Raw genomic sequence first — 19,545 nt, 5'->3', positions numbered from 1 at the left:
TTTCTATTTAACCAGGATGCTAAGTATTTCTCCTAGTGTGTGAAAAGTTAGATGTACCTTTTACCTTAGATAATAACAGGTGCTTCATTTTGTGATGCAATTCACTATGATTTAAAAATCAGCATTTTCAGTGCATTTAAAAATGATTCGTGTCTAAGAATTATATGAAACATTTTAGGAATGATATATATTACCTGAAGCAAAGCAGCCGGAGTCCTTTTAAATGTTAATCATCTAAAGCCAAATAAGTGTGCATAGAGGAGGTGATGGAAGGTCGTTGCTGGGATACCACGCCCTTCTTCCTTAGTTGGGGGAAAAGTGGAAGACAGAATCATTGATTAGTTAAAGATGTACCCAGGGCCTTCATTCAGTATATTCACTTAGAATAACTGAAGTAAGGGATGAATTGTTTAAGACTAATCTCTTACTCTAACTTTTTTTAAAATGGAGAATGGGGCTCAGGGGTCAGTAGGAGAAAGAAAGGTTCTGCAGATGACTTTCAAAAGTGGATTCTTTATTTCTAGTCTTATTCAGCAGGAAGAGGAAAGGAATAAACCAGAACTTGGCTGCAAGTGTTAGCAAATCAGATTTACTTCTGGATCTCTGATTTGTGGCCTGTATCATGTTTGGAGGAATGGGAAGAGTTGGAGGAGGGTGGAGGAGAAGGGAAAAGGGGCGATGGGAATTGAGGAGGGCACTTGTTGGAATGAGCACTGGGTGTTGTAAGTGATGAATCACCAGAATCTACCTCCAAAACCAAGAGCACGCTGTATACGCTGTACGTTAGCTAACTTGACAATAAATTACATTAAAAAAAAAAAAAGAATAAAGGAAAGAAAAAAAAAAGAAGATTGTTACTTGAGCCTTGCTTGTTTCTCTCTGAGCCTGGTCTCAAGGTTGCCCATCTCTGAACATCCTCCCGGCAGTATGGAGCATTAGGAAGGCCTGTGGAATGTGAAGGAGTTCGGATGGACCCATAAGTATCACGGAGAGTAGAAGAAGGACTAATGTTTATGGCTCACCTGCTCTGTGTCAGGCTCCATACACGTTATCACATTTAGTCTTTACAGAAACTGAATTTTCATCCCCATTTTACAGGTTAAGGCAACTGAGATTTAGAGTGATTAAGAAGCTTACCCAAGGTTTCCTACCCCCAAAATGGAGGAGTTGGGGCCGAAGCACATTTCTGTCCCCAAAGCTCATGTCCTTTCTGTCATGAACCCCATCCCCCAACCATCATCCAGGTTTACAGCAGGACCTGGGGAGTGGGGGGCAAAACCTACGTGGAACCACTCTGGTCACAGAGCAGCTGGGGAAGTGGTTCATGTTTCCTCATTCTGCTGGCTGGGTACCTTTTCTCTCTCTCTGCCCTAGTTACATAAATTTTATGCACCACCAGCTCAGGGCGACCGACAGAAGACTCTCTGACCTCTGTCTTTGTGGTCGACACTGTGTCGTACCCTCTCGGACTTGCCATAGTAGGTCACTCTGCTTCTGAGTACACCTGTGAGCTGGTATCTCTGGCACGTCCTGAGCCCTGTGTCCCGATCAGAGTACGTCTGTGGCCACTTCCCAGAGTGACAAAGCTCTGGTTCCTGGAGAAACACGTTTGAAGAAAACCTTAGGAATGAGTCAACATGCAGTAGGTGAATATTTGTGGAATGAGTGGATCTGTTGCATTCTGGAAACCCCTGTAAACAGGAGTGGATTTGCATGTTCTCCTGCTTTTGTACTTGGCAGCTTTCCCACAGTGTTTATTTGAAAACAAGTTCAGATTATATCCCAGGTCACTTTTATATCACTGCTGGTAACCCTAGCAATGTATTTGTGTTAGAAAAAAAAACTGCTTTCAAGGTTGCCTCTTGGAATAAATGTTCTTTTTCTATTCTAATTAAATTTTCTTCAGCTTGCAATTTTAGAGGATAAACATTTAGCTGGAGACCCTAGGATTGTTTAATTTTCTCTTTTTAAGCAGTAACTGTGCCGTCACGAGAGCACTCTATTATTGCATCTGTTAGATTATAAAATCATGGAACATTTATTATCTCTTAATAGGGAGAGATAATGCATGTGAGAAGACTTCATATATGTTTCTACGAAAGGAGCTTCCTGTACGACTGGCTAACACGATGAGAGAAGTTAATCTTCTGCCGGATAACTTGCTTAACCGCCCTTCGGTGGGGTTGGTACAGAGTTGGTGAGTAAATAATGTGGCTTTAGATGGGTCTTCCCATGATGCTCTGGACACTTGGCATTGAGACCATTCTCCCTAAAAGTACACGTATGCCAGTGTGGGAATGAGTCATTTGGGATAGCTGAGTTTTCCAAGCAGTTATATGTGTTTCTTCGTTTGTTTTTGTGACAATTTAAAATTGTCTTAATGAAAATACTTCTCACGTGTACTAACCGCTTTCTTGACTTCTCAGATCTTATTTTTCTGGTTATAAGTGTAATTGCCCATCGGAACAAAAATTGGTACAGAAAAATATACAGGAATAACAATGCTGTGACCTCTGGGCACTGGTCTGCCATCCTTTGGGTAAGGGAATGTTGCCACTTTGATCAAGTCTCAGCCTTGCTCCTTTTGTTTTCCCGTTAAAGGAGTTTCTTGGAGGCAGTATTTCTTTTCGAGAAAATGAAGTTGTTTAAAGGGGAACCTTGGATTGTAAAAATATCAGTACCTAATGTGCTTCCTTTGCCTTGTGAAAAATAGAAAAAATCTGAGCAAAGTGTGACATCAAGTTTGATCGGGTACAGCTCTGACGCTTCAGGCATGGTTACTGAATTGGGACAGTCAAATGTGTCACCAAACCAGTCACTAGGTGAGCAGGGTGAGGTTGGCGAGTGGTAGGGTGTAAGAGCAGGTGGTGTATTTTCAGAAAGGCATCTGCGTATGGTCAAGAAACACTTGCATGTCTCCTGTGTGTTATAAAAAGCAAGGTAGAAGTCACCAAGAAAGCTGGACGAGTTAAGGAGGCCAGATAAAAAAGTGTTCTCAAGCCAGTACAGAGGAAGCGCACAGAGGGTGTCGGGGGGGGGGGGGGGGGGTGGGGTGGGAGGGGTGAAGAGGCTGCTGTGGCTTTGCACTGCCCCTGGGTAGTTGGGTGGAGGGGACAGGGGCAGGGACAGCATTTTAGGGGAAGGGAATGATGGGGACAGATAGAAGGCGAACAGAGCTATTAATTAGTTGGCATTTAAAGGGTTAATGGCAGCCAGGCTACCGAAGGAGAATGGACATTCAGCCGTGATTCCTCAGTAATATTAATTGTAATCTGTTTTTAGGGCTAAGCTTGAATTGTCTGAGAAGCAGTATATTGGGTGGGCACCAGTCTCCGTTCCAGACAAGCAGCGGCTCCTCGCTGTGGCAGGCTCGGGGGCCCTGGGGTCCGGGGCGGGTGAGAGAGCTGGCCACGGTGACTTGGCTCTCAAAGTAGGTTGCTTTCCACCCCAGATGCGTAGCTCATTTCCAGATCAACGAGTGTTTGTTTGCGTGAGACTTCTTGATTGCTTCGAGACCATCATCAGAAAATTTTCTCCAGAAAATGTGAATTCACTATCAGGGTCATTGTCGTGGGGATTGTAGGTTGGCTAGATGACCGTCAAGTCCCCTGGGCCTGGTGGCAGAGGCTGACAGTCAAACCTATTGCTTATGTAAAAGTTACTTCATGGGCTTCAAAGTGATTTGCTGGCAAAGTATAGACTCAGATGACCGGGTCAGCTCTTTTTTTTTGTCTCATATTTGTCTTCCATAGCCATTCCAAACTTATGCATGTCATTTTTAACTTTTTTTTTAAATTCAACTTTGAAATAATTCCCAATGTAACAGAAAGGTTTGCAAGACTAGTAGCAAGAATTCCCATATACCTTCGCCCGGATTCACTAATTGTTAACATCTGGCAGCATTTCTTCTGCTCTTCTCATATTCATTTTCTCTCTATGCACGTATGTATATATGTGCCATATATATACCATATATAAACATATATGGTATAAACCATATAAACATATGGTATATCACACATGTGGTACATATATGATACACATTATTTTTTTCCCTAAACCATTTGGGTTAACGGTAGACATGTCCCTCTACCCCTAAATGCTTTAGTATATATCTCTTTCAGAACAACTCTTAGAAATCCATAGTATGGTTATCAAATTTGGGAACTTAACATTGACGCAGTAATATTTTCTTTTTTTAATGTTTATTTTTGAGAGAGGGAGGGAGAGGGAGAGGGAGAGGGAGACAGAGGATCTGAAGCAGGCTCTGTGCTGACAGCAGAGAGCCTGAAGCAAGGCTTGGACTCATGAACCGTGAGATCATGACCTGAGCCGAAGTCGGATGCTTAACCGACTGAGCCACCCAGGTGCCCCAGTCCAGTGATATTTTCTAATATGGGACAACTTGTTCCCATTTCATGAGTTGGCCTAACAGTGCTCTTTTTGTTTTAAGTAACCCTCCCCCCCCCCAATTTAGAAATCTAGTTTAGGGTCACACATTGTGCTTAGCTGTTGTTTCCTTTTCCTCTTAATAGTGACTCTTACTTACAACAGGCTGTGAAGCCCACCTCGCTAGAGCGTGTTCTCCTTGTTCTCTTGAATTGCGGGCTGGGCAGTTCCACGTGATCTTTGGCTCCTCTCTGTTCATGACTTGGCTCTTTAGATGAACTACCCCTTTGGAAAGGATGGGTTACCTCCCTAGAATTCTGCGGGCGTGTTAGATAGAGGGCCTTATTGCGTATGGCTGACTTTGGCCTTTCCGAGAGGTTTGACCTGAAGATTTCAACAGTACCTAACTCATAGCCTGATGTGCCCAGAGGCTTTTAAAAAATATATCCGGAGATGAGCATACTTTTAGTGTCATGCATTGTTACAAAGTTCAAGTGAGGCTGATTAATAAAATATTATTCCTGTTGATGTATTTATGTGCTCCACAGTCAGTTTTTGTTGTTGGAGTACCTCATCCTCTCTCCAAAGCTGGTTAGTAGGATTAGTGGTAATTAATTGTTCGAAATAATTATATTCAGGGATAATTCTTTCCGGGCATGTTCAGATCCAAAGCAGAGATGGCGCACGTCTGAGTAATTGGCATCTCTGAATCCCCTCCAGATCCAGCAGGTTCTGTCTGGATACAGCTGCTCCAGTAATGTGCCTCTCTCAATGCCATTTTTCTCTGTTCTCTAGATATTTATTTTGGACACATTATTTCCTGTACTGACCCTGATTGAGATATGTAGCTATTTTTAATCCAGAAGCTGTTTCTGAGGACCAGAGAGGCATTCCTTCTCCTCCAATGCAGTATTGATGAGATTGGTTTAACTCTGAGAAGGAACATTTATTTGTAGTTTCCAAGTTCGTAGCGTGTGCTTTGGTGTCACATAGTGTTTCTTACAGTAGATATGTACTTTTTGGCTAATCAAGCTGTAGATTTGGTGTACCAGTTAGAATATGTTTGTGAATAGCAGAAAACCCAACGAAACAATAAATTGGCTCCTGTAGCCAGAAGGATGAGCTTTTGGTGTTGGTTCAATTCAGAGATTCATGAGGTTATCCAGGCCCTGCTTTCCACGGCATTAGCTTTATTTTCAGGCTGGGTTTCCTCCTGGTGACAGAATAGCTACAACATCTCCAGGCTCCACACCCACATGGCACACTGTACAAAAAGCAGAGCAAGGTAATTTCTTTCCCAAAGTCCTCGACCATGTCTTCTCTTTCACTGGCCTGAATTGGGGCGGTATGACCATTCCTGAGCCAGTCCCTGTGTTCAGGGGAATGCCTATTGGACTAGTTAGTCATCAGTGACGAGAAAAATACCATTACCCAGAGAAAAATCAGGCCACCCAGGAGCTTTGCATGGCATCAGCTTCCCCTGCAGCACCTGGGCTACATGGGGGGGAGGGGGAGATAGGGGAGATACCTGAGTGAAAATTTGGGCTGCTGTTAGGACGTGGGAAAGGAGGAATGGATGGCAATGAACACAGTAGGCAATTAACACAGTAACTCATCTTTTTTAGGTATATGCAGAGCTTTCTTGAACTCCTAGAATACGAGAATAAGAGCCCTGAGGATCCACAGGTCTTGGATAAGTAAGTATGGTACCAAACTTACCTGAAAGTACAAACTTCTACGTTAAAAAATGTGTTGGTAAATGGAACTCGTGGCATTAAGAACCAAGAAGTTTAATTTGGACAAAAGCACTAGGTTTGTTAATGGGTAACAACTTGACGTCACATTTTTAAATAATTTGAGTTAAGAATTTAACGTAGCACAAAAGGAATAATGACTTCAACATTGTTTCACAGTCTAGTTCTTACTGCTTTTACTCATGGTGAACTGGCGCAGGCCCCTCACTGTAAATATCGCAGTAAATGTTCCACCTAGTGGTGGTTTTAAGAATGCAGTGGCCTCTATATAGACATGAATTTATCTACTCAGTCCTTTACAGATATTGTTGTTTTTTTTTTTAATTTTCAAGGCGATATAACATTTGAGCTCGGAAAAACTGTAATGGTTTTATTTTGGAGCAGCATAAATGAGGTGCTTTTAATATAATGACCTGAATTCTCTTGTTGCTATTACGCATGAAGACTGCTGAATTCTCAAATTCTCTTGCAGATGGAAAATGTTTCTGTTTTTTCATTTTCATTTAACTGAAAAACACTAACCCCAGCTCTGAGTGTGGTTTTCTTTTTTACCCCAAGAGAAATTAAGTATCCCCTTCACATCACTTTCCTCCTGTTTCGCGTACACACGAGTGAATACGCAGGGCAGGCCTGTTGTCCTGAAGAATTTCTACGTAGAAGCCTGGTCTGCATAGTTGTGACACCAAACGCCTTATATAGGCGTTCCGGAAAAAGAACCAAGAAACTTTGTGTTATTCACGCAACCTTAGCTCGAGGCATTGAACCCAGCCCTTTCAATGTACAGCTCAGGGAACTGAAGTCAGAGAAGTGAACTGACTTGCCCCACGTGGTAACATTTGCTAGTAGCAGAACTTGGATCCGTAAGTCATTGTTCCATTTCCTTAGTACATTGTTCTTTACAACGTTCCGTAGTGCCCAAGCCGCCAGTTTGAGCCTTGAGTAGCTAGCTCCAGTTTAGTTGTAAATTAAAATTTAAGGAAGAAGAATCCTGACCTGTTTTATACTTTGCTAGGTGTTTTGTTGATGGATTTGTGACTTGTGGAGGGGAGGCATTGGATTAGAGCTCCAGATGCAGTGTTTTCATTGCTAGAAGCCATTGCTGCCATTTAAGGTATTGAAATTAAATGAATTGAATCTAGAAGCTTCATTTTCTCAGAAGTCATTAGCTAGTAACAGTTTGTCTTGATGCCATTAGGATGACTTCTCTAGCTTCAAATTGTAGGGTATAGATGGGTGGAAGTATATAATATTGCGGCTGTATGTTTCCCGGAATCCTGTCTCAATTTCTGGAACAGGTTATCGGTCAGATGCAACTTACGGACATGAGCCCACTTTGGAAACTGCCAAGTGCTGGATCCATTGTGTGTGAGATCATAATGATAATCAGTCTCCCTTAGTGAGTTTTGATGGCCTGCCCTGGTTCACACAGCTAGTTAAGATAGTTGGGTTTTCAGAAGCCCGCTGCTCCTGGCGAAGGAAGGAAAGGAAGGTGAGCGAGTGGCTTTACTCATGGTGGTAGCCTTTTCCAGTCTGGGAGAGGTTATACAGGAGTCCCGGGCAGGGAGATCATTTAAGTAAAGTGAAAGCGGCTTAGAGCACAAGGTTACTTCCCATGATGATAAAGTTAAGAAGAGCCCAGGAAGACTGGGGAAGCTTCTGAGAATTGAGCCCTTGAGGCAAGTCTCCTTCCTTCCAGTCAGGTGAGGTGTTTCTCTACTATAATGAAATCTTAAGCTTTAGTGATATTTAATTTCTAAATAGGTTGGAAAGAACGTTACGTAGAGGACAAACTGTCCGTTTTGAAATGTCTTCTGGATAATTATGACCTTTCAGTTTCATGGTTGATTTATTCATCTTTGATGTCTTTGTATGTATGTATTGGTTACAGAAGTATTTCATCACTGAGAAACATGAGACTATTCAGATAAGTAAAAAGAAGGTCACTCCAAATTTCCATTATCATGAGACCACCACTGTTAACATTTTCCTTCCATACTTTTTCCTAGGCATCCATATTTTTATATGTGCACAATGTTTTACAAAAATAACTGTGGGCATTATAGATCTCTATACCATTATTAATGGTTTCAAAATGATCCATCTACAGGTAAGTCATGTGATTTGACCTCCTGTCATTGAGTTTTAGAATGGTTTGTATTTTTCTTGCTACTCTAAACAGGGCTCTAAAAAATAGCTCTTAAATACAGCTGTTGGCCTTGTCCTGTTACTTTCCTGGGATCAGTTCCTGAGAGTGGAATGACTCTCTTTGGTCTTTAGATATATGCTGCTAAATCGCCCCTAGAAATGCATCAGTTATGCTTCCTTGATCTAGATGACACTGGTTATTGGGGCACCTGGGTGGCTCGGTCGGTTGAGCATCTGACTTCGTCTCAGGTCATGATCTCGCGGTCTGTGAGTTTGAGCCCCACTTCAGGCTCTGTGCTGACAGCTCCTAGCCTGGAGCCTGCTTCGGATTCTGTGTATGTGTCTCTCTCTCTGCCCCTCCCCCACTTATGCTCTGTCTCTCTCTGTCAAAAATAAACAAACATTAGATGACACTGGTTATTATTCACCAGTTTGATAAGCGGAGGATAGTATTTATTGCATTGTTTTGCCTTTCTGTTACTGTTTTGAAGGAGAAGTTACTGGCATTTGCATTTTCTCTGTGGTAAATTTCCCATTGACACCAGATCCCTTGCCTCGTTTTCTGTTGGGGTGCTCATCTTTTCCTTTATTAAGGATAGCAGTAGCTCTTGTAAATGTAAATGTAGTTTTCCCTGTTTTTTTTTTTTTTTTTTTTTGCCTTTGTAATGTGTATCACTATAGAATTGCTGAAACTCTACATAGTACTATCATTTATTTCTTCATGGTTTCTACCTATGGTGTTCATCTTGGACCAGCCTTCCTTACCCCAAGTGATACTATATACTTATTCACCCGATTTTCTTTTATTTTTTCTGTGGTTTCATTCTTTCACATTTAAATCTTTTAACTAAATTTTTGGCTTAAGGCTTGAAATTGGGATGTGACTTAAATTGTTAGCCAGCTGTCCCAACTAATTTGATTGTTTCCCTACCGACTTGGAACACCACTTTATAAATATGCTAAGTTTTTATGTACACAGACTTACTTGCCCTTGCGCCTTTTTCCAAGCTTTTTATTTGGTTCCATTGACTTGTCTTTCTATTCTTAGTTACCACTCTTAGTACATATTTTCCCCTCTGTATCTTTATAGTAATATACCATAATACTTGTAGGTTTGTTTTAATTGCCTTTGTTCTATCTATATTTTGTCGCTCTGTTTTACTGCTATGAGAAATTCATTTCAAAATTTTACTCTTAAGAAATTTCGCATTGTTTATTCATGGAAGCTGTTGCTTTGAGACTTTATAATAAATCCTTGGAGATATGGGGAGACTGTCCTCATGTTGTCAGAAGAAATATTAATATGTTCTGCAATTATTCACCAAAAATTTATAGAACCTGTATTATATGTGATTGCTTTTCCAAAAAGTCACTGGGTTACTAAAAAGATCTTTGAGCATTTTTTTTTAACTAGAACCTCTTACTTTTTATGTCTTTGAAAGAATTTCGATAGAAAGTTTCACGCAAAAACTTGGGTAATAGTTTAGTTTCTCATGAATATTTCCTTGTAGCCTATAATGATTATGTCTCTACTTAAAAAAATACCAGCACATAGAAAATCCAGAGACAGAGCTGGGAAGTTCATGCATCAGCCCATGAAATATAAAGACTGACCTCTTTTTGTTTCCCTCCTACACAGCTTTCTGCAAGTTCTGATTAAAGTCAGAAATAGACACAATGATGTGGTTCCTACAATGGCACAAGGAGTGATTGAATACAAGGAGAAATTTGGGTTTGATCCGTTCATTAGCAGTAACATCCAGTATTTTCTGGATCGGTTCTATACCAACCGCATCTCTTTCCGCATGCTTATTAACCAGCACAGTAAGTTGTGGTTTTGGTCCACTTTTGAATGGGTACCCAGAGTGATTTCTCCCCAGTGTTTTCCTGTTGCTTGATTTAGAATGTACTGATCTGCATTTTTGTATGTAGAAATTTCATTTCTAGTTTAGTTTCTCCCAAGTAAATCCTGTCTGTTAAAAAGCTGTTCTTTAGCATTCTTTGTTTAAAGAGACCCTTGAAATTTGATGCTCATATTAGAGACTGGAACTCTGCTCGCCCTTTAAGCCTCTGCCATTACCTTCCTAGTGAAGGCATCGCACTGCTTGGATGTGTCCCTGGGAGGACGCTCCGAGAGGATGTTTTACTCGGGATGTTACGTGGTCTCCTTGTTGGTTTTAAAAACATTGATCCTGGGAATATTAAATTGGCATTATGACAGCCTGAGGCAATTGATCTTTAATTTCACAGTGATCACTGAAATCAGATTAAGTGAATTGTGAAACCATAATCTCTTGCAGAGTTTTAGTCCCCTCACCAGGATGATAAGCAGATAAGAAAAAACAAACAAACAAACTAATTCTTGCCACAAAAAACTTTTGGGCTCGTTTTCAGCCTTGTTTCTTTGCCTGATTTCATAATTATTACGGAAAAGCACCTCCATGTCTAGGGTCTAAATCACCCTCTTTGCTGAAGCAGAACATAGGCAGAACATCTTTACTAATTTGTTTGGATAAGTGAATGTTAAATAATTAATACATGTGGGTTGGTACCAAATGAATATCTTTTAAAAATAGGAATGTATAACAATTTATAGGAAATTTAAATGAAAAAACAACCTAATTACTATTGATTTAAACTACTTACATAATTTGTGACCTACTGTGTCTGTGTACGTGTATATGTACATGTTTTTGGGTCATTGATTAAGCAAGGTTGTACCCCTCTTTCTTCCACTTGATCAGTTGGAACTATAGGTTTTGGCCTAATGCCCTTATTTGTCATTTTTCATAATTTAAAACCTCCCCTGCTTTATTTAAGCATTCGCTTTTGTGGAATCCAAGTTATCTCCAATTTCTGTCCGATTTGAAAATAACTACACCTATAAACATTTGGATTTAGATGACTTTTTTCTTGAGGGCTCCTTTTGGCTTTTGTTCAGGAGTAAAATTTCACAGATGTTGTGTGTTGTGAAACTGTTTGAATGTACTTTTAAAAATGAGCAAAAAAAAAAAAATACTTGAATGGATACTATTCGTGTAGACTCCTCTGGAGAACAATCTCTGTTACAGAGGCACTTGAGGTGCTCACAGCAAAGATACTTTGCAAGCCTGCACCGACAGGGCAGTCTGCGGTTTCTAAATATGTTGTGAATGTTGGAATCACTGTCTGGAGTGGTATGGAGAAGGTGGGTAAACTTGGCTAAGGATGAAAATAACTTTTTCCTCCATGTCACATTGGGTCAGGGAGAAAAGGGTTGGACAGCTGGCACGTGTCACTGCTTTCGGACCCACTCATAGCACCCGGCGGTCCAGTGGAGCGAATCAGCCACCATTATATGTGTTCTGTCGCTTTAAGTCAGTGCGGATGCTAAAATGATTCTTAAAAACAAGACAATCCTTTTACAGCTTGTAAGCCTACAGTTGCCTGCTTTGCTTTTAATCTCTCCCTTCCCTTTTGTGTTTGTTTAGCTCTTCTGTTTGGTGGTGATACTAATCCGGCTCATCCTAAACACATAGGAAGTATCGATCCCACCTGTAATGTGGCTGACGTAGTGAAAGGTAAGGAGACCACTATCGTGTTAGTGATTGGAGTTCAAATAGGATTGTGGTCTCATTGAGGCAACCCTAGCGTTATGGTGCTAAGTTCTTGGCTCATTCATCGGGCTGGGCCCAAGCCACTTGTGCCAAATATGTGACAGTTCAGGAAAAGATATATAATTAGCACTGTTCGAAATAGGAGTTTCTACCTCATTGACTGGAGTTTTACGTATAGTTTTATCTTAAACACTGAACTGTTGCATAGCTTAAGTAGCATTCTAAGTTTGGATTGCTACCAGTACCTGAAACTTCCAGGAAATATAAATCCGTGTTATAAAATTCAGCTGAATTCACAGGTTTGTAACATCTCAACATCCTTTTGATGTGCACCCCAGGTTCGGGCATCTGTGTGGCATGTGAGCTTCATGGGTTCACTGGCCATCCACCCAGACACCCTTCTAGTAGCCTCAGAGTAGAATGGAGCCCTGCAGCCATACATCCTAGGACCCAGGCACTTGTAATTTGAACAGCAGTTTCCTCGTTGTTCATTTAAGATAAATGTTACCTCCACAAAGCCTTACTTGTTTTAAGTGACCCACCTGCCTGGACCTTTTCAATTTTTTTTCAATGTTATGGTTACTCTGTGCAGCCTCAGATCCCCAAACTGCTCCTTCCCAAAGATTATATCTCCTACTGTGGTCCTCCTCTTTTTCCCCTAAACACGCACAAGTTTTCATGGCCACAGTCCTTCCCGTTTTTCATCAAGGAGCTTAGTTGCTCTTTTTCTAAACTGTGTAGCTAAGTGGGAGGCAGAAGAAGGCCTTGTCTTCTTGGCCAAGCTCTCAAGCCCACCTCAAGCAGAGTGACCTTTGCTGTTTGAGCTTAGAGGGACGAGGTAGATGGCCTAACAGGTGCAGCCTCCGCAGTGGGGGAGCAGACCAGACCTTTAGCAGCGATAGGTAAGGAAGATCTGTGCCATTTGCATAGCCTGGGTGTTGCTAAACCCAGGGAGGGGGACCCCGGCATGGTGGCCTTAGCACACCCAAGGATCATTGAGCTGTTCTGGCCTCTGTTTACTTAGGACACATTCATTCAAATGATGTCAGTTATAAGGTGAATATAGGCCCAGCCTCAGCTCCCTAGGAATCCTATAGGTTGCTCGCTCACAAGATAACCCTGTGGTTGATCATGACCTCTGCAGGCCCCAGGGTAGAAGGGGAGCAGGATCGGTCTTGTCCTAGCTTGTGTTCATCAGACCTAGTCCACTGGCTTTTACGAATCAGAAAGCCTGGTTCAGATATTTGCCCGCTCGTAGAGAAAAAGGCACAAATCCAGAAAGCACAGGAACTTGATTATGTACTGAATATATGCCTTTTCTTTTGAACTATAAGCATTTGTGTTTTACATTGGTTTTGTGACTCATATTGAATTTAGCGTATGCCCATAAGATGGTCAATAGACATTCGTTGTTTTGACAAATTTTAATCCTTTTGATAATTTACTATTTTAAAACCCACTTTATGGGGCGCCTGGGTGGCTTGGTCGGTTGGGCGTCCGACTTTGGCTCAGGTCATGATCTCATGGTCCGTGAGTTCGAGCCCCGCGTCGGGCTCTGTGCTGACAGCTCAGAGCCTGGAGCCTGTTTCAGATTCTGTGTCTCCCTCTCTTTCTGCTCCTCCCCAGTTCATGCTCTGTCTCTCTCTGTCTCAAAAATAAATAAAAGTTAAAAAAAAATTAAAAAAAAAAATAAAACCCACTTTATTGAGATAGAATTCTCATACTGTACAACTGACCTATTTAAAGTATACACACGATTCAGTGGTTTTTAGCACAGGTGCAGAGTTGTGAATTCATCACCACAGTCAGCCTCACATTTTCATCACGGAAGTAAACTCCATGACCATTGGCAATCGTCTCTGTCCACCCAGCCCTAGGCAGCTACGGGTCTACTTTCTCTCTATAGACTTGCTATTCTGGACACTTTCGTAAGTGGCATCACACAACATGCGGCCTTTTGTGTCTGGCTTCTTTCACTGAGCAGAATGTTTTCAAGGCTCGTCCACATCGCATGTGGGTCAGTACTTTATTCCATCTTACAGCTGAGTAATGGTCCAGTGGATGGATATACTACATTTTGTTTATTCATCAGTTGATGGACATTTGGGTTAGCTGGGCACCCTTGAACGTGTTAGGTAATCTCTTTGGGCCTCAGTTTCTTCATCTGTAAAATGGTGCTGTTGGTAAGTCATCTTTGTCATAGGGTTAAATGAGTTGATCTAGAGAGAGCTCCTAAAGCAGGGCTCTCACCCGGTAGGGACTGTAGGCAGGTTTCCCAGGAGTAGTCCTTGGGCCTCGTACAAGTCATTTGGCTTCTCGTTTATACTGTCAATTATATAATAGGTTGGCACCTTTTACTTTCCTTTCTGGCATAAGCTGTGAAATATTTATAAAAGTCATTTAGGACATGTATAAGACAATTGGATATTTGACATTGAAGAAATACTGTTGTTTTTACATGTGGTATTATGTTGTGATTATGTTTTTTAAAAGAGTCCTAGCTTCTAGAAAGGTATCTTTGAAATATCGCACGTGATATAAAATGACATGTGAGTTTTGCTTCAGAATTGCAGCAGAAAAGACTGACATGTGTTGAACACCGCTGAGTGTAGTAATGGGTACGTCAGGGTTCATTATAGTGTGATCTGTACTTTGGCATACGCTGGCCATTATTCACGATCAACTTGTAGAAAACAGACTCATGTTTATCATCTCATTGTTTCTTGGCAGTCTTTAATTTTCAGGGAGATTTAAACCGCAAATCAATACAATTAGATAAGTAACAGACTTCTAGGCAACTGGTAGCACTTCTCAGAGCAGAGGGAGGAAGCGGCGCTAACGTGAGTCAGTTCGTAAGAGAGGATGAGGACGAGCCCGCTGCCCTTGACTCTTCAGGTGAAAAGAACCTGTGGGTTCGCGCCACTTACTGACTGCGCTGCTCTTCCCTGGCCTGTTCCATGCTCCCCGGTCCCGGCCTTCCTCGTACTTCGTTGGTCCCTCTAACGGCGCTGCAGATTTCTCAACGGCTGGAATTGATCGTCTCTGCTTTCACATCACTCCTAGGGACAGAAGTTTTGCACTGAAAACTAGCTGAAGAGATGTGCGAAGCGGTTCAGTTGATACTTGAAAGACAGAAAGTAGATGTTTATGCCTCCGGTCTACCTCCTGGCTCCACTTCCTTTGTCCTTTGTGGTCATGGTCTGACCGTGGGCCAGACAGGTCCCTTCCCTGCCCCCTCCCGTGCTTACTCACAGCTCTGGCTCCACTCTCTCTCCTGCCCTTCTCCACTTTGTACCCAGTGGCACCACTGCTGTACTGTGCATAAAGCTTACTGTGTACTCATTTAATCATTTCTGCCGCTTGTGGGCATGACTTAGAGCCTGGATTCCTGGCGATGCCAGTGCCTAGGAAAATCATCCCCCGCTACCCTCCATGCCCTTCTGCCACGTGCATTGCCGCTTCCCCCAGCAAACGTTCGCTCTCGTGGTCAGGAGGAAGGGCTCGCGTGTTCCCCGCTCCTACTTTATCTTTTAAACCAGATTTTGCATTTTTCGACAGCCTCTTCCCTTAAGGAAGTCAGCAGCAGAGCGTGGTTTCAGATTCTGAAAGTGCAGAAACACATCAAGCTACATTCACACGATCAACTCTTCTGCCACCTTCGTTCCCTTCGCAAATCATGCCTCCTGGTCCCCACGGCACGCTGAGTATGCTCGTGCATACTCTGTAGAATGCTCTTATGCTCCTTCCACCTGGTGAGGTGGATGCTTACTAAGGGCCACTTACTTGTCCTCAAACCATTGGTATAAGTTTTCCACCTGTTGTGACTCCATAATTTATATAAATATTATGTAAACTGAAGAAATACGAGTAGAAAAAAGATTTCTCTCCATTAAAATCAAGTTGAATGCTTCGGAAAGACTTGATAAAGAAGAGTCTCTTAAAAATGTAATGAAGTGACAGGGAACAGATAACTCTTAGGTTACAGGGCAGCACTGAGGAAAAATCGCAGAAGGAACCTGAACTCACATTGCTTCACAGGTATCTTTACCTTTAGTAGACTTTCAAGGAGTAGGAGTTGGAATTCATACATACATGTGGTGTTACTTACCTGAGAAAGATGACCTAGAGCCCAAAACCGATCCATATGGAACGAAGAGGCTTTGGCCTTCCATGAAAAGGTTGGCGGGGGAGTAATTGTATATTCAAACGTGCAGTCGAACTTAACGTTTATAATAATAGTTCTACTTTAGGGCTTCCCACGTTATCGAGCGTTTTTGTTGGTCATCCAGCTCGTGTTCGCAGTTGGGTCAGTTAAGAGGACTAATGGCCATATTAGCAAAATACTAAAAAGTGCTCATTGAAGGAAGTTCAGAAAAGGAGGGCAGGGGTAAAGAGAATAAAAATGACCCATTTTTGTAACTCAGTGAGAACATTGTTTTATACATTTGAGCTCATACCACATTTACAGATGAGTATGCAGTCACAAATACGGTGAGTGATCCTTGTCTCTACAAGATCCATTGTATTTGTTTCATCTTGTCCAGTGTGAGTGCCCATCACTCATGACCTTCCTGGATGAACTGAACATCTGACAGCATAGCCTCTTCTCCGTCCTCTGTATCAGTATGGTTGGAGTCCTTCCTATATCTCATCTGCTATACTCATCATCTTTGTATACGAATGGTTTTTCCAGCCCAGTGTGTATGGTCTTTATTCCTCACTGGGGTATTGGCCTTAAATCAGGTACCTTTCCTACTGTGGCGAAATGGACTGGGCAGCCTAGAAGGAAACCTGAAGGTCTCTTCTCCCTGTGGACTAAAGCCAATCTTAACAGTCACCTCCCGTTTCATTCCCTCTGGGCCCTCCTCTCAATTCTCTGAGTGTCAGAACACCTGAGCACAGGCTCTTTCTGGCTCAAAATAAGACTGAGAAGGAACAAAGCAGAGAGCACCAGCCGTCAAAAAGCCTAGAAGTTTTTCTGGGTTTTCTAGCAAAAAGGTCCCGGAGTCTCTCTAATGATGAGAAGGTCTCAAAGGGCCCACGTGTCACAGCCAGTCCCAGTATTCCCGGGAACTGTCAGAGAGTGGAAGAAAGTTGTGTCTGTGTCTTTGGACTCTTAGCGAAGTCTTACTGCTCCCTTCCTCTTTCTCGAGTAGCTGGTATTTTTTTCATTGCCTTTTGGCCTTCTCACATCCTATGAGACTTCTCAGGTTTTTTGGCCTTTTCACATCCTGTCTCAGTCTTGATTATTTTTGTCCTTCTGTTTTGTTTTAGGAAGCTTGATGTAGAGGAAGCAGGGGTTCCGGGTTTTAATGACAGCTCTACTCTTGATTTTCTCAGCTGTGAAGATCCTGCCCGAGTTCAGCACAGTCACATGTGAAGCCCACGTGACCTGAGCGTGTACACACATGCCTCCATATGCGCATGCGTTTCACAGCCTTACACAGCTCTAATGAACTAACAATGGTACCATACTTAGGTCTCCTGAGACAGACCACAGGAACTACTTTTATGTAGAAGGGCAGGGACATTTTTATTTTTGACTGGATGGTTGTATAAATGTGTAAACGTGGGGTGCATCTTGCATAACACTGATTGACTGTGCAGAACATTGAAGCATGCCTCCTTGCTGCCTATTTAGCACATTAATATCTACCTTCACCATCTGTAAATTACAGACTCGTGGTAGTGAATGCTGGAATTAGTGTTGTAAAGCTGTTCCTATTATCCTCTGGGAGGTGCCTTCCATTGTGACCCTTTCCTCTTCTTTCTTTGTTAAGAAACCAGGAAATAAAATGGAAAATCCTGTGGTAAGATCATTTTAAAGGTACAGACTTAAATACTTGGTACAAAAGTCAGCTTTCACAGTGATGTTAGTTTGCCTGTGTTGTTGCTACATGCCATTATTGCTTAGCATAATAGCATACAAGTGGTATCTTGAGAGCATGTCATTATTCTGGTTCAGAGATAATGTCTTACGCTCTCACTTAGGGCTCTTGAGGTTGCAGGTAACAGAGGCCCGCTCATGTTAGCACAAGAAACCGATACGTTAAAAGAATCTAGTAGGGGGACGCCTGGGTGGCTCAATCGGTTAAGCCTCTCACTTTGGCTCAGGTCATGATCTCACAGCTCGTGAGTTCGGGCCCCGTGTCAGGCTCTGTGCTGACAGTGTGGAGCCTGCTTGGGATTCTCTCTCTCTGCCTCTCCCCCACTCATGCTGTCCCTCTCGCCCTCTCGCTCTTCTCTCTCTCTCTCTCTCTCTCAAAATGAATAAACTTAAAAAAAAAAAAAAGAATCTAGTAGTTCCCATGATAATCCGAGGGACAGGAAGCACTTCACAGTTGGAGCTACACTGGACCTGGGAAGCAGAAAACAAGGTTGTTTACTGTGTATCTTTGCAACTGAGGCTGCCGAGCCATGGCCCCTCTGCCTTTCTTTTAAATGTTTTTTTTTCTTTAATTTTTTTTTAATGTTTGTTTATTTTTGAGAGAGAGAAAGAGACAGAGTGTGAGCAGGGGAGGGGGCAGAGAGGGAGGGAGGCACAGAATCCGAAGCAGGCTCCAGGCTCCGAGCTGTCAGCACAGAGCCCGACGTGGGCTCAAACCCCACGAACTGTGGATCATGACCTGAACCGAAGTCGGATGCTTAACCGACTGAGCCACTCAGGCGCCCCGGCCCCTCTGCCTTTTCTCTCTTGTCTGTAGCCTTGACGCTTGTTTAGGGCAGCTCGTCTAAGGCATTGGTGGCCACCCCAGGCCCTCTAGGTCAGTCATGATAACTCTCAGCGTGTCCTTGTGTCTCCTGCCCTGCCTGTCTCTATCCTAATTTCTCAAAAAACGAATTTAGTTGGCCCAGTCCATCTTCTTGCCCACGACCACAGATTTGAGGACTGTGACCAACCTGTAGGTTGGTCACCCTACAGTAGGTGTTCTGTCCCCCACTTGTCTAGTTGGCTGTGGCTGGGAGAGGTGGAGAAGGTCCAGTACTTTCAAAAACCCTGGTTCCCACTCAGGATGGGTTTTGGGTAGAAGGATGGTAAACATACCTTACTAGAATTGCTTTATAGCTTACAAGGCTTCCTAAGAGCAGCATTATCTATGACTTTGTAATGCTTTATGGTCCTTTATGTTACTCTTCTGGCAGCGGCTTTTTAATCTTGAGCTTGACAGCTTTTTGTATCCTTTTAGACCCAAGTAAGGGACCGTGACACCTTCAGGTTTGTTTTTTCAGCACTCACTCAAATTTATTCTTGTTCAGCCTCTTGTAAGCAAATGATTATGTGTATTCGCGATAGAGGTTATTATTTGATAGCAGAATTCTGTGGTGAATTTTGAATAGGAAAGTCTTCTAATAAAAAAGTCTCATGAAATAACTTCCATAATCCATTAAATTTTCCTGTATGCTTTTTTAAAAAAACTAATTCCTTGTTACGTTGAATCTGTTCAACTACTTGCTGTGTGAACCTTTTAAAATTTTTTTGTTTTTTAAATGTTTGTTCTGAGAGAGTGAGAGAGAGCTAGAGAGAGCATGAGTGGGGAAGGGTCAGAGAGAGAGAGAGAGAGAGAGACAGAGACAGAGACAGAGAGAGGCAGAGAGATAGAATCCCAAGCAGGCTCTGCACTGACAGTGGGGCACGACGACCTGGGGCTTGATCCCATGAG

General features: G+C 42.4%; 1 protein-coding gene across 3 annotated transcripts in view; it reads left to right on the top strand.

Annotated features, from left to right (window-relative positions):
* PDK3 (pyruvate dehydrogenase kinase 3) overlaps window positions 1-19,545 on the top strand; it is a 64,872-nt gene that overhangs the window by 20,314 nt on the left and 25,013 nt on the right. For 2 of the 3 annotated variants that reach the window (XM_019419717.2, XM_019419716.2), the window contains exons 2-5: window positions 2,056-2,197; window positions 6,015-6,086; window positions 9,928-10,112; window positions 11,759-11,848. In XM_019419717.2, the coding sequence (XP_019275262.1) occupies window positions 2,056-2,197; window positions 6,015-6,086; window positions 9,928-10,112; window positions 11,759-11,848 (489 nt within the window). Of the gene's footprint in view, window positions 1-1,612; window positions 1,647-2,055; window positions 2,198-6,014; window positions 6,087-9,927; window positions 10,113-11,758; window positions 11,849-19,545 lie in introns of those variants that run through there. The other variant, XM_019419718.2, reaches the window with a different exon arrangement.

The sequence above is a fragment of the Panthera pardus genome, unplaced genomic scaffold, assembly GCF_024362965.1.
Source record: "Panthera pardus isolate Hobbes unplaced genomic scaffold, ASM2436296v1 HiC_scaffold_27, whole genome shotgun sequence".
Taxonomy (NCBI): Eukaryota; Metazoa; Chordata; class Mammalia; order Carnivora; family Felidae; genus Panthera; species Panthera pardus.
The sequence above is the reverse complement of the archived record's forward strand: the minus strand, read 5'-3'. Positions and strand labels throughout refer to the sequence as shown.